At 37.7% G+C, this 15,998-nt stretch overlaps 1 protein-coding gene across 1 annotated transcript; it reads right to left on the bottom strand.

Moving 5' to 3' along the window:
- Positions 1-3,194: 3,194 nt before the first annotated feature.
- LOC140156808 (uncharacterized) lies at positions 3,195-14,996 on the bottom strand. Its single transcript, XM_072179791.1, has 7 exons — positions 14,794-14,996; positions 11,858-11,925; positions 10,788-10,989; positions 9,313-9,381; positions 8,648-8,854; positions 5,944-7,449; positions 3,195-4,698 (listed from the first exon to the last, which is right to left on the bottom strand). The coding sequence occupies exons 2-7, from the start codon at positions 11,866-11,868 to the stop codon at positions 4,144-4,146; spliced, it is 2,550 nt and encodes an 849-aa protein (XP_072035892.1). The 5' UTR covers positions 11,869-11,925; positions 14,794-14,996; the 3' UTR covers positions 3,195-4,143.
- Between the last annotated feature and the right edge of the window lie 1,002 nt (positions 14,997-15,998).

Below are 15,998 nucleotides of genomic sequence, written 5' to 3'. Positions count from 1 at the left end.
CAGGGGTTCTATGGCCGAGAATTAAATATCATGCTGGGGGATGAAGCCCACTATAGGTTAATAACAATTCCATGATTTTTATTTTTGTGAAATTATTCCAAGGAATATGGATTTAAATTGGTTAAAATACTCTTCTTTCCGTATTTAGCACTAAATGCGTTGAAAATCGAATGTTCGTGGGTTTTAGGCAAAAAGCAATTTCGCTCTTAAAACAAGGGAAGAGGCTTTAATATGCCTCATATGCTGGAAACAATCAAACAAAGCAAACTAACGTACGAGATCAGTATTTATCCCTCGTCCTACTGACCCACTTTTTGTTTTATGCATACCGCGGAAACATGGCATGTTGCCTCAGGAGATCGACGCTAAGTCAGGTACCGCGTGAGCAGACTCAAAAATAGCGCAAACAGCGCCAGCGTACACAAAAGAAACTTCGCGCGTAAGATAAGCGATGTCGCCAGGTATGTACGCTGTACCGGCGTCAGCTGAATTCGAGTACGCTTAGAGAGCACAGGCATAGAAAATTCCAATCTGTGTATTAATAATCTAAGGTTTTATGTATAACACAAACTACGAAGAGGGGATGTAGCACCCCTCATTTTCTACTTTAAACGTCATACTTTTACATTTGATACCAATGTATAGCTATGAGTCAAGCTGAATTCGTCGGCTGTATTCCATAGTGGCGTATAGTGATTTTTGGTCATTTTTTTGAAAATTGGCACATATGATTTTAATGATGTTCTCTTTCATTTTATCTAAGTCTCATCAGTCATAATTAGCTAATTAATTAGTAATTAATTAATTAAATGTGGCGTATAGTTACAAAGTGACATTTTTTGTATTCCATAGTGGCGTATCGACCATACGCCACTTTTTATACACATTTTATAATTATGAAATATCGGCAAAAATGAAAAACATCGTATGTCATAGTGGCGTACGCGTATCGGACCTATACGCCACTATGGAATACGAACGACGAAAAGTAACGCCATAGGGCATGTAGGGATTACACGGCGACCGAGGTGGCGTACGGTTAACGTAAGGTTAGGGTATTGTGTTTTGTTCGTTTTCCATAGTGACGTATAGTTTTATTGTCAGTTTGCCAGCAATAGTATGTATTTATTTCTTTTGAAAAATATATAACAATACAATCTATTTAGTTTACTACAGAAATTTCACATCATTTACAAAATATAATGAATGTCTGATTTACACAACTCGATTTTAAATTGGCATTTCTTCAAACCCGATTTTCTCGAAAAGTTGTTTATTCGCGGCGCCTCACTATACGCCACTATGGAATACGGACGACGAATTGTGCTACATAACAAGACAAAGCGCGCGAAGCGCGCAAAATGTGGCAATTTTTGTACCCTATTTTGGCCCAAAACATGGTGTGTTTCGGCTAAAATGGAAGATACACACTGCACAGGGCAATAAAATTTGGGGGCCCTGGGCCCGGGCCCATCTGGCCCTATGGTAAATCCGGCCCTGATAGACGCGATCATACACCTAGTACACAAAGCGCTGCATAGTTGTGTACAATGTAGTTATCAATGGTAATGACACATGCCCGGAGGATTTAAACCATAACGAGATCTGGGCGACCAATTACAAGCCAGATCCATTTAAAGATGCATTACATCATGGCCAATTTTGGTAGGCCAGAAATCCGACAATCTCATCCATAGACAACCGTGTTAAACTTGTTAACCGCAATCGAAAGTAAGTAGTCCGCTTGGGAAGCCAACAAACAGAGGGAGTACGGTCAGATGTGAAAATCAATCAATTGTGCTCAAATCAATTAAATCAGAGTTTTAAGAGTATAATATAAATGGGCAAGTGGACTACGGAGAAGTCTATGTTTCATGTGGCAAAACAGGATGGTTTTTTTTTATTCAAAAAAAAATAGTTCTGTATATTTCTGGAATAGGAAGTACATAGCGACATTATGTAGTAATTGCTTACAAGTACTTATTTTGGTATGGCTGGATAGAAGATACCCATATAGCTAACATAACGTTTAAAATATAGAATCATTTATGTGACCTGCTACCACGAGATGAGAGTAAAGTGGCAAGTTGGTAGTTTCGAGACGTCCTGGCTGCTGCGTTGGTGTTCTCTGTTTCACACGCACATGTAGCTGTTCAAGCCAGCAGTATGTCTAGAAATACTACTGGCTTATGTATGTCCTTTGTGAATGGGAGGCAAAATACTACTGGCTTGTATAGGTGCTCGGCACACAAAGAACATCAACTCAGTCAGCCAGGATATCTCGAAACTACCAACTTGCGACTTTACGCTCATTTCGTGGTAGCAGGTCACATATGGTGTTGTAACAACCCTTCCCCACTCCGTAGTTAGTGTTACAAGCTTTGACTCAGGAGGATCGGGTTAAGAATAGATAAGTGGTCTGGCATCGTTGCAGAAGCCCAACACAATTTCACAAAGCTGGGTCGATTTAGAACTAGTTCTAGTTCCTCGAGGGGGTGCGCGCGAAGCGGCCAACGAGGTGCTTAGCGTGGATTTTGTAATGTCAGAGAGGGGTTGCCATGGTCCCATACAGGCACTGAACAAGTGCTTCGTACTGGTGGATTTTGTAATGTCAGAGAGGGGTTGTCATGGTCCCATACAGGCACTGAACTAGTGCTACGTCGATTAAGTATGCTTACTTCTGGAAGTATGTCATCCTCGTCACAACTCTTTCCTTCAAGAAGTGACGCCTTCAAACATGTCAAATGACTCAACTTAGATGTCAAATTCATCTAGGATTGGTATGATCTCTTCATCCTCACCATCGATATCAAGATATCTAAGAAGATTACATAAGTGGTCAAACCAATTTACCACTTGTTCATTTTGTGCGTTAACCATCAGCTGTTCCTTTTGGCTCTAACTTAAAGCATGCTTGGAGTTGTCATAATTATGCGGTCTCAACTTTACGTGGCTGGTTATACGCCTAAATAAAGACCTATGAATAATTACTAAGCTAACTGTCTGTACGAAACTTCATATTCCAATTCCCACTTTTTAGAAGAATCCAGTTGATAAAACACATCAAGAAACACTTTCTTATGTCTGATGTGCTCTAATGTCCCACAATAAATACTGTCGAAACGCTCAAAACGCTCATTCCAGATCCCTTAAGCTAATCGTAGATCCATCCATGGGCTTATTTTAGTGATAAACATTTTATCCCAATACTTTACCAGGGGTTATGTGGCCGACAATTAAATATCGTGCTGGGGAATGAAGCCCACTATAGGTTAATAACAGCGTTGGTGTTCTCTGTTTCACACGCCAGTAGTATGTCTAGAAAATACTACTGGCTTATGTATGTCCTTTGTGAACATGGTGAATGGGAGGCAAAATACTACTGGCTTGTACAGGTGCGCGGCACACAAAGAACATCAACTCAGTCAGCCAGGATATCTCGAAACTACCAAATTGCGACTTTACGCTCATTTCGTGGTAGCAGGTCACATATGGTGTGGTAACAACCCTTCCCCACTCCGTAGTTAGTGTTACAAGCTTTGACTCAGGAGGATCGGGTTAAGAATAGATAAGTGGTCTGGCATCGTTGCAGAAGCCCAACACAATTTCATAAAGCTGGGTCGATTTAGAACTAGTTCTAGTTCCTCGAGGGGGTGCGCGCGAAGCGGCCAACGAGGTGCTTAAGACTGGTGGATTTTGTAATGTCAGAGAGGGGTTGCCATGGTCCCATACAGGCACTGAACAAGTGCTTCGTACTGGTGGATTTTGTAATGTCAGAGAGGGGTTGTCATGGTCCCATACAGGCACTGAACTAGTGCTACGTCGATTAAGTATGCTTACTTCTGGAAGTATGTCATCCTCGTCACAACTCTTTCCTTCAAGAAGTGACGCCTTCAAATGACTCAACTTAGATGTCAAATTCATCTAGGATTGGTATGATCTCTTCATCCTCATCATCGATATCAAGATATCTAAGAAGATTACATAAGTGGTCAAACCAATTTACCACTTGTTCATTTTGTGCGTTAACCATCAGCTGTTCCTTTTGGCTCTAACTTAAAGCATGCTTGGAGTTGTCATAATTATACGGTCTCAACTTTACGTGGCTGGTTATGCGCCTAAATAAAGACCTATGAATAATTACTAAGCTAACTGTCTGTACGAAACTTCATATTCCAATTCCCACTTTTTAGAAGAATCCAGTTGATAAAACACATCAAGAAACACTTTCATTCCAGATTTTACAATTACTGTCAATGGTAAATCTTTAGATGACACTACGTTAGTTTTGTTATTAGTCAAAAGTAAAACCTTATAAGTGGATGTGATGTGTTGGTGATCATCACAAGATGCCTCTAGAACAATACCATCAGATGTCCTTCTCTCGTAAATAAATAAATGCCTATTCAAACTAACTACTGTAGTCGCTGTACCAAACACTTTTGGAGCCTGCAGATGCCACTGCCTAGTTAGGGTAGACCGATTTGAAGGCGAGCATATACACAATTTTCGATCGACACCATTGTCACGGCATTCGTCATACACTCCGTGTGAACTCGTGCGCAAGTGGTATACCAGCTCTATTGATGTTTCAGTGGAGTTCGAAGTAACTTGGACAATTACATAGAACGAATCCTCTGTTTGGGGAGCGTTTGATCCGGCGGGTAGATAAATTTCCATCTCAGTTGTCGTAACATTCTATAAGAGAATAAGATATTAATATACTGTTACGACGAGAGTTCATAACAATTAGTAAGTTTTAGCGGATTCGCCGTCGGACAAGTTTAGAACTGTCGCACAAAAAGGTACTGGGCAACCTACTTTGTTGCAAACTCTCTGCAGTTGCATCAGTTGATAGGCGAGGTCTGCTTGTTTTCTGTTGACAAGGGGCATTCTTCAGTTAACGGGGAAACCTTTAAATTTAGCAGATAGGCGAGGCCTGTTTGTTCACTGTTGACAAGGGGCAGTCTTCAGTGAACGGCTATTTTCAGATCCACCAAACCTTTTACATTAGCAGATAGGCGAGATCTGCTTGTTCTCTGCTGACAAGGGACAATCTTCAGTGAACGGCTCTTTTCAAAGCCACCAGTAGGTAAGGGGCGGCCTACATGTCTCGTTCTTAGGTAATTTGTCCTGAAGAAGTGAGAGCTACTCTTAACAGTTCTATACTTGTCCGACGGCGAACCCGCTAAAAACTTACTAATCGTATACGATATTATAACATTTGAGGAAACTGTTTAATGCACCAAAAAGAACAGAGTAAGTAAGTTTTAGTATTCTTTCAATGAAGCAAAACAACAGCATACGACAGTGACGCAAAATACGCTGATACTGAGACTGTTAATTTTAAAGTTATCACCATCACTACCTTATTGTCTTATTTTTATATTAAGCTATATGCTGTGTGTTTATATTGAGATACCTATGTGCACATGATGTTTATCACACCAGCCGCACGACCATGCTGTGTGTAATCTTCAGCGCAGTTGTGTCACAGTTGCCATTGTCCTAGGTTAAAAATAATTGACCATACTTGTTCAATGGCCTTTGCTATGTGTTTCATCTTCAGAACTGAGAAAGAGCACACACGCACTATTATAGTATTTGCATAGGTTACGTATGCTAATTGTTTGAAATCTAACGAATGAATAAGTACAAGTTAGTGTAAAATGTCGTTTTGAGCTTTGCACAATCCACCTTATATACCCGCTTAACTACTACCTAATGAGAGTCAACCTATAATTGAAAAAGGCCGGCGCAAGGGGTTGCACATTTTCATGCGCCCAAGGCAGGCTCACTTCTGACGCCGATCTCACAGGCATGAAAGGGTTGATTTTGTTGCGGTGTTTAACATTGCCGCCCCAGACAGCCACCTAGTTTACGTGGCTGTAGCACTGGCTCTGCAAATGAAATTAATATATTTGAATAACTGAATGCACTTACATCAAGCACTCTTTCGTGTACATTGTCAATCCATTTCCCAACGAGACGCTGACACGAACCAAATCCTAAAGTATGATTCCTATTCAGAGACATAAACTGTTCTTGGATAATATTGTTGATCTCTCCCAAAGCAAATTCTGTCAACATGTTAACTCTACTACCATTTTTTGTCTTCTGACTCGGCTGGCCTTCATCACAGACGCACTTTCCGGACTCTAATTTTATTCCTAGCGTCTTACAGGATCTATTTGGGTTGATTGGGTAAAACAACCCATTTGGATGGTTATCATAATTCTTCTCAATCTGAAAAGAATATCCATCTTTAACAGGGGACAACGTATAGATAGTTTGTCGTATGTCTATAATATCGATTAATCGGTCTTGGTTTTCTCTCAATGCGTCTATTTTTTCTTTTCCAAGTTTTGCGTCCAGGTCTTTTGAAGCCATTATAAAACAAACTGGATGTGCAGCTTCGTAATAAGCTTCTCTCGTGGCTTTCAAAATCGGACCATATTTTAGGCCGTGATCACCAAACAAAAAGGTAAGAGTATTTTTCTGCTTACTTATATGTGTGATAAAATTTGCTAAACTGTCATCTAAAGACTGACATCGTCGTCCACTAGGTTCATGACACGTGTTGAGATCTAAATAGTTTAAAAAAGGTTTTCTGACCTGTTGTAGATTTGTTTGTAGTGATTGCATGTAAGTAAATATGTAGTCAGTATAAAACTTTCCGTTATAACATTTTGGCTCTATTGCTCGCTCTAAAAATATATTTTTATAGCCTGTTATGGTGTCACAGTTTGCTAGTGTAACACCAATCTGATCTACACCTTTGGCAGCCAACACTTCGTGCATGTCCCTCCAACTTTTCGTAATATTACCGTAATATTCGTAGTGCTTCATTCCAAACAATAATGGTATACCAATAACCCGGTTTTTAAGCATGTCTGTCCAGCACAAATCATCGAGATATGTCACGTGATAACCTCCATCTTGAAATTGTTTGAAAAAATTGCCAACTCCATCGTTTTTATTGCCTCTTGTTAATGCCATTGCGTTGATAAATGTACCACCGTCCATTGACTGCATTAAATCGTAGTTAAAAACATGAAATAGTTCATTTTTCTTGGCATCTCTTAAAGCATTGATTGACTGCGGCAAGGACCGAAAGAAGTGACTATGGGATGTTGAATCTAACCATATTACGTTGATATCTACTGCATCTTGACAAGTCTTATCATTACAGGCGTTAGGGGTGAAATGTTGCGGTAATAAGAGTAGTTGAGTGCCAATAGGATTATATCCTCTTGCAGGATTACACTTAAGGAAACAGAAGCCGTAGTTACCACCACTGGAATTTTTCTTAAGAAGATTTTCAATGGTATCCTCTAAACTGGTGATGTTTGCTGCAGTCTTCCATGATAGCTGTGCGCCAGTGTTTGAGTTGATTAGACCTATTGATATGCCGAACTTGCAGACATCGCCATCGCATTTGACGTGGTCCTGAATGGGAGACAATATTAAAATAATTATTATAATACATTTTCTATGATGATCCCTGAAAGTTACTAAATTGTTTTATGGTGTCGTTATAGTATTTACAAACAAAAAACACATTTATAAACATCCTATACACACACATCCCAATTCCCCTCCAATAAGCACCCCGCAAGCACAACAGCACAGTCCCCCGGGTGGGGGGGGGGGTGTACTCAGTATAGTACAAATGACAATACGGAGACGTGTCGCAAATACGGGTAGCATTTTCGGCCTTTTGGTATATCAATGACCCCTTTTTCAAAGCCTATTTTGGTATATGAATGGGTCCTTTTTTCAAAATTGTCTCGGATTTTTTCGGAAAATAGCCCAATTTTTCCTTAATCAAGCCAAAATTTTCAAAATTTTCCCAAAATTTTGGGAAATTTGTAAAAACTAAGACAATTTGGGTTCAATTCGGCCATAATTTTTGACTTTTGGTATATCAATGGGTCCAAATTTCTTGGAAAATTGGTATATTTATGGGTCCACTTCAAATTCTCAGCGGCACGTCCCTATCAAAACCAAACTTGAGTACCCCCCCGGGCACAGTCCAGCTTTCCAGAAAGTGACCGTCGCCTGATGCAATTAGTCGTCAGTCGGTAAGCATAATATATTATAATTATGTTTTGGCCATACTCTGGTTGAATGAGTGTTACCACCTGTTTCAGCTAAAACGACAGTAAATTATGATTCTGCTTCTGCTTTGTAATTGGCACCGCCTCCGTAGAGTGTCACGTCAATGGAGGGTCAAGGTTAGTTAGTTGTGCTGCAGATGTGTCTTCAATCTTTCTTTGAACTGTGTTGTTGAAGTAGCTCCGATGACATTTGGGGCAGTGCGTTCTAGTCGACTATAGTTTTTGGGAAATATGATTGGTCACCCCTGATTGGTAGGTAAGAGTCTTTGTTTCTTTGGGTGCTGAATAAAGGTTATTTTTATGTTTCCTTTCCTGTAGCCTCATGACAAAAATGCGCTATTTCAGTTAAAATCCATACATTCACTATGGAAGACATGATCTTAACCTATCACACAAAGAGTGTCAAATCCAAATTCGGTTACCTGAATGGGTGACTCGTTTGAAATCCACACCCCCTGTGTTTGAGATTAAGGTCATTGCTTCCATAGGAGGTGTGTGAATTTTAACTGAACGGCCCAATAAGTTACCTGTTGAAGTTGGCAGATCGTGAGTGTCCGTTGATGATTACAAGTGCTTTTCGGTTTAGAATGAATCAGTTTTTCAATCTGCTCACAAGAACCTTCAATTGGTTGCCTTCGTTTACAAGTGCCAAATTCAGAATGCTTTGATTTTGTATCAAATATAGGCATTTCGCAAGTATTTGCACTCTGAATATTTTCTTTGCTTCCACTAACCTGTGGCGAATATAACGAATATATCTTCTTTCTTCATTATGTAAAAATAATGTGAATGACTATCAAAGCAAATAAATATATAACCAACTAACACAAACGTTTCAATGTCGGGTAATAAAGGGCATAAAATGTTTAATAACATTAAAAAACATTTTTAACACTTACTGTAAAATCATCCTATTCATAAAATGTTTATTGAAGTTTAAGTATTGACAAATGGCTTTGGAGTGGGTCCATTACATATGCCGGACAAGATTTTCAAGAAGGATCGCTGATGAAATTACTGACGTTTTGTCAAACTGTTTTGTAATTCTGAATAGCCTGAGACACAATAGGGTTGCCCAGGTCTCATAAGCTGCAAAGCACAGTCAATGGAATTACAAATTACTAAAATCAAACGAAAACTAAACGAAACGAAAAAACTTAAATAAAACTAGTGCATAGATTTAAAACCTTACCGTCTGGAGAGGTTGTTTGATTTCTTCATCATTGGCTGCATAAAATACTAGATGAGACCAAGATGAAGACTGTAATATCAAAAATAATTTTTAAGTTTATTGTATTAACTCGATCATCCATCTGGTAAGTTTATACCCGGCACCCCATCCTGTAATCTATTTTCCATTTCAAACCAGTACTTCACTAATTATTCCATTTTTGGGTCATGGATCTTGGGTCCTGGGTCAGGGCACATTTGGCCCTTTTGGAAAATAGCCAGTGAGCCAGTGAGAAATTAATAGTTTAATTACCTTTACGTATGAAAGTAATACTTTACTTTTCTTCATTAATTATCATCGCTTATTGTCCGGCTTATATGAAATACTAAGCATCTTGTAAAATACTATATGGTGACAACGATGCTATCTAAGTTAACAGACTATATAAGTATGAAACACTGCAAGAGTTACAAAATGCTATCTCGAGACAGCTTGTATCTACCGGGTAAATGAAAGTGGTATTATCTGCATATGGATGTTTCTCCCAGTGCACTTGGTCATGACTTTGCACATTTGCACAAAGTATCAGTTTAACTTAATTTGCCATGACATCTTTCATGGGACGATACATCATCATGCTCTGTGGAGGTTTATCTTCAAAGATCGCAAAATATCATCTTCCTTCAAAGCCAGAGTGACAACCTGATTGCAGCCTTCAAATTAACTGTATCTAGAATCACATATTCTAATACACGAATTGAATACTACTGCGAGATGTTCTCGGAACTTATTGTGGTATGATATAGCCGATTAGTATGTGTTGATGCATAAAGACTTGTCTAAAACTTCTTTTCCAGTTGCTCTATCATGTCTATTCTCTCATCAGGTCTTACGCATCAATTTACAAGGTAAAATCTATGGCTTAAAATTGGGCTATTTCAGTTGAAATCAATACACCCCTGGAAGACATGACCTTATTCTTCCACACAGGGAGTGTGATTTTCAAATGGGGTTAACTAAATGGGTGACTCCAATTGAAATATACAAGATTATTAAGATGGAAGATTAAGGTCATGTCTTCCACAGGGAGTGTATGGATTTCAACTGGAATAGCCCAATGACACAGGAAAGATTCGGGCGCTTTAAAAAATATCACGATTTTGATTATGAAGTTAATCAGACCAAAGATCTTAAGTTTGTGAAGGATATGAGGATAAAGTGCAAGAAAGTGTGATGTAAAATTCGAGTCCCATTGTTTTGTCACGTTGGAGAACAGAGACTTAACCGATGTATGGAGGCGTGGGGGTAAACGAAGCACTAAAACGTTTTGTACATCATGTACTATAACCCTGCAGTGGCCTTCCATTCAGGGCAGGATTTATCTTTTTCAGGGCCCTGGAGCAGGCTAAAATTATCCAGATCCAGGGATTTGCACAATTTTCCCACTTTTCTTTATTCGTCTTCTTTTCTAATTTTATTTATTTATTCAAACTTACTTCTTTTGCATTTGTTGTTGTTACTGGAGGAGCAACACGTGTACCGACAACATATTTTTCAACTAGCCAGGCGTCTACCATTATCCATATTACACACATCCAGACTACAAGTCCAATTAAGGTACATAATCGCCACGGTTGTCTAGCATGTCTCTTAAAGGTACTGCCAGAATTCGTAGATGCCGTATGTGGTATGTATGTTCTGTGGAAAAACATTCAAGTGAAATATCTCGTGGAAAAACATATTTTAAAGTTCCCCGCAACGCAACACAAAATCTCCTGCACTAGTCTGTTCCGTAAACCACGAAAAAATATTTCAAGATCATCGTCGCAACAAGAAATGTATTTCAAACCGTTAATTAGCCATACCCACCTCATTTGTATTCATGAGCTCATGAATATTAATAACGTCGGGAAAGGCCCATTTACTACTTTTCATGTTTTTAATGTATATAGATACTTGTATGACATAATCGGAAGAATCACCATTAACCGCCCAAAACGTGTATCTCTTTTACACAGTAAACAACACTGTAACTATTCGAATCGCACCATGCAATTTGATTCTTTATTTCGATTTTGTTTTACCACAAGGTATCATACTTCAGCTAACCAAATTCTCAACACTTTCACAGTTTTATTGTTTTCACTTAAAGCCCTAATATACGATTTCGATTTTAATTTGGTTATTCTTTGCCAAATATTATAAAATATTATTAGAAACAACTGTGAGAAAAGCTTCTGGTCATTTTAAGACAAACGAATGAGGTAAATGAAAGAAAACTGACTTACTTTCTTAGCCGCTTATTAACTGTGGTGTTCTATCATGTCTATGGGGGATTTAAAGTCATAATTATTACTTTAATTTCAAACTTGAACCGTTTTCTTAAAAATACATACAATGAGTTTGATTGAATCCAGTTAAGACTAGGTGTAAGTTGGGACATTACAAATCTTGATTAATCAAATTCATTTTAAAAGATCGCACATTATCATCATGGCTTTGTGTGCTTAAAGTTATTACCACTGAAACTAGTGGGGACTACTTGTGTGTTTATTTATTATCTTACCTTCTATACATAGTGCTGAAACGTCTCCAGGTGTCAGATGTAATAGGCCTATAAACGCTTGAATATAGCTATTATCAAAAGAAATTTAAAAATAATGTTGTTTAAATGTTATTGTAAAAAATTATCTGTCAAACATTATTAAGAAATGTTGTCAACTTTCTTCATTGATCGAGGTATGTAACATTTCATTTGGATTTGTTTAGAAGAATTTTGAACTTAATATTTCTGAAACCTTTATGTAAACCATTGTAAAAATATTGTAAAAACGTGTAATGCAAATGATTTTAGGTAAGCCCTAGGTGAACATACCTGATAGTATACCGTAAAACTTCGTCTACAAGCATATACAATATTATTGATGAAAGCTAAGCTAATTCGAAACAAGCGTAAATATGCCAATACAATAAATTGGTCTTAAAATAATACTCGTTTGTATATGCTTTAGATCTGTAATTTATTTGCTCAAACTCCATAATGGCGCCTGGATTAATGTAGCTTTAATCAGAAGCACCCTATATATGCTTGTAGACGTAGTTTTTGCGGTATGGGTAATTCTCTGAAAAGGTGTACTATTGGAAGAGAGGCAAATATGAATTTGAAAATGATTATTAAAATGTTTCCTTTACATATCTGTAAGGATGTAAGTCTCTAGTGCATGAAAACAATATTTGGCGCAATCTTTAGGGGCGCCCTCTATATCTTTAGGGGCGCCCTCTATATTATAGAGGGCGTAATCTGCAGGTTGTGCCAGGTGAACATCATCTCCGTCACATTTAGGCAAAACAATTGTTAAAACTCTTAATTATGAGTTTTATGGATAACTTGTAAGTTGCTTGATTCATGTTTGCTTTTTTTTTTAAAAAATATGATTTTGTACTTTCGTCTTTTAGTTGGGACAGTGAGAGGCAGGCTGTACGGAAAAAGTCATGTCTGTTGGTATTTTTATAATACAAACTTAAGTATATTCATAATTTTGCTTGAAATAACTAAATAAATTTCTACTGACATAGTAAACACATACGATATCAATTACATTTCCAAATAGCAAATTCCATGTTGTCTGGGTCAAAGGTCAAAAAAAGGTCAACAACAATTGTGATGGAGATGACATTGCTGTGATGGAGATGATGGTGATGTGACGGAGATGATATTTCTACACGAATTCCTATAGAGAATCATCTCCGCCACGGTATCTGTAAGGCAAATTGTGACGCGAACTGACGTAGCGGAGATGATGGTTCAGACATTGCTTACGGTTAATAGCAGGGTTAAGCTTACCCACACGTTACATATCACCACAACAGCTTGTGGGACATATTCAATCATCATTATTTTCCGGAAAAATTCAACAATAACACTTATATCAAATTGATCAGAAACGTTTGGAGATGATGTTGAATAAAGGTACGCGCCTGTATACTTGAAGATACCCTCAAAATTGGCAGGAAAAGATTGCCAATGTGCAGCTATTCCGGGTTGATGTTTTTCGTCGTCTGTAAACGGTAGCGTACGGGGTCAAATTATTGACTTCTGATATTTGGTCTTCACCTCCAGCCGTTTTGATGCCAATGTGACGGCGCGATGCAAAACCAAGGGACAGCAATTTTTTGACACAATTTTTTGAATTATTCCATAAAATTGACTTTAGAAGTGGTTTAAAGCATTTAAACCTTCTTAGACCTGATATTTATCCCAGTCAGTGGTAATTTTCACTTCCCACACTTGCTCACAAAAATACTACAAAATCACTAAAATTCGGTGCGTGGCATCGGGACATGGGGTTTTCAGGGGGGTCGTCAGATATTGAAGAATTTTTTGACTATAAGAAATTAATTTTTCCCCACTTGGATGTTCTTAACTATTTTTATACATACAAAAGTCCATGACTAAGCCAAAAAAGAAAAAAAAAATCCGCTTTTAAAACTTTTATGAGCGCCGAAAGTCGCGGGACGTAAAAGTACACCTTTTCAGAGAATCACCCGTATAGTCCTACGTAAATCCAGTTTGTACACAACAGATCGAATAATAATTCAAATGCAATTTATTTGGGTACACTCAAAGAAAGTATTTTGAAACCTGTTGCAGCTTGTTGGATCAACTTTTCTGATTGCGCCAACGAATATAAAGTATATAATTAACTCAAAATCATTTGGTTAGTAATAATTATGTTGAATGAATTTATTACTGCAATTGCAACTGAATTATTAATTTTCCTTGTATAAAATGTTTATCACACAATATTGAGCGTGTGGCGTAGGCCTAGATGTGTAGTGGGGCAAACTTTAGGGGGCTATCATTTTCTTCGGAAGGGGGGACCAAATATACTGGGGGTCATATATTTTTGGAAAGAAAAATAAGGGGTCATAAAATTTTTGATGACCAAAATGTAGGGACTCACACAAGATGAGCACTGATAGTAGACCTATGTTTATTTTATTCAAAAAGGCTGATTTCAATACAATTTTAGCCTGTTTAGTGGGTAAGATGTATCGGTGGTGGTGGCGGGGGTTATAAATCTTTGTTGCCGAAACAGGGGAGGTCGCAATTTTATTGACGCCGACTTTTTGTAAGTTGGACCCGCCCCCACCCCCTTCCGAATAAAATGATAGCCCCTTATCAAAGAGTGCGTGGTTCGATGAATTTCTGGTGCAGATTACGAAAATAAATGTTATTAAACCTAAGCTGAATTTGCGGGGAAGTAGTCAAATGTTGCCAACTTCAAAAGAGGTTAACTCATTTTATTTGAGTTGTAGAAAAGGCCGTAGGACCTTGGACAGTTTCTTTTCTTTAGCGAGCCTGATCGCATTTTAACTTTCGTGTTGTCCTGAGACGAATATTCGTCTCAGGTGTTGTCCGTCCCCCCTGGCCGTCTCCCGGGGCCACTCTGATATATAATTTTCGTCGATGCCCTAGATGTACCCGATAATATTACTTACCCTTAGTTGAGGTGTTAAATAAATGCCTATGATTTTGAGTCCTTCGTATATTCGTATCGTACTCTTTGCTTGGTCGCGGTGGTTGATATTAAATTATGTTGTAAGGTGAATCTCATAATATTATCCATAGACCTACACAGTCACTGCCAGTATACACAACACTAAAAAACAACACTGCATCGGTTTCTATGGATATTTCAGGCAGTCGTGATCGTGAAATCCCGGCGTGAAATATATAATTGTATACTTTAACAACAAGTTCAGAGTGTTGACGTTCAAATATATTGCTACTCCAATGAACTTAAAATTAAAAGACCCAAGGTCGATTTGCTCAGGTGGACAAGCATAATGTCTGTTGGAGCAGAAAATGTTATTCATTGCAGGTCAATATGCCTTTGATATATCATTAAAGCATTTATGCATAATGGATCCTTGTGGTATTGCTACATTTTGATTTTGATTTTTTTTTTTTTTTTTTGCCTTTTTATGTCATATTGAGATCTAGGATTTCAATAATTTTTCCTACCAGTTGTTTGGTCGCCATGGTGAATTTCAAAGTGACAGCCATTTCAATTTTCATACACATTGCAAAAAAGACCGACGAATTGCCTAAATAATATCATGTCAATTAAAGATGCTTAAAATTGAAGCAAACATAAAGAGAAGCCGTTGAAAATTACGTGAAATGACAAATGATTGAAAATTTAAGAGTAGAAAAGGTGTTTCTTCTTAAAATACCCTAAAGACATTTATACAAAAATTGTTTGTATTAAAGTTTTATTAAAGGGTAGACGAGGTATTGTTGGTCAAAGCAGCCAAATCAAATCGATCTTCATTACCTAAATCAATTTATTATTGAAAAATAATACTTTGATGTTCATTCTACAAATCATATACCTTGAAAACTTGCTTGATTTATTATTGTGAATGAGTTATGTACGTTTTACAAGAGTATTGTTGCTTCAGTCTGCTTTACAACATAACTCAAAAACCACAGGACCTACAGAAGTATATCTGTGATATTTGAATTCTTCTACACACTCGCTATGAAATGATCAATGCAATTTTTGCCAAAGTTCACTACCATTTGCAAGATGTTGTGAACTACCAAATCGCAACAGTTCAAAATAGTTACTAACCTTAAGCCAGTGTATATATCGACCTGATTTAAATGTTAAATTCCCGCATATAGCCCAAGTATTTTC

This window comes from Amphiura filiformis, chromosome 7 (assembly GCF_039555335.1).
Source record: "Amphiura filiformis chromosome 7, Afil_fr2py, whole genome shotgun sequence".
NCBI classification, from domain to species: Eukaryota; Metazoa; Echinodermata; class Ophiuroidea; order Amphilepidida; family Amphiuridae; genus Amphiura; species Amphiura filiformis.
The sequence above is the reverse complement of the archived record's forward strand: the minus strand, read 5'-3'. Positions and strand labels throughout refer to the sequence as shown.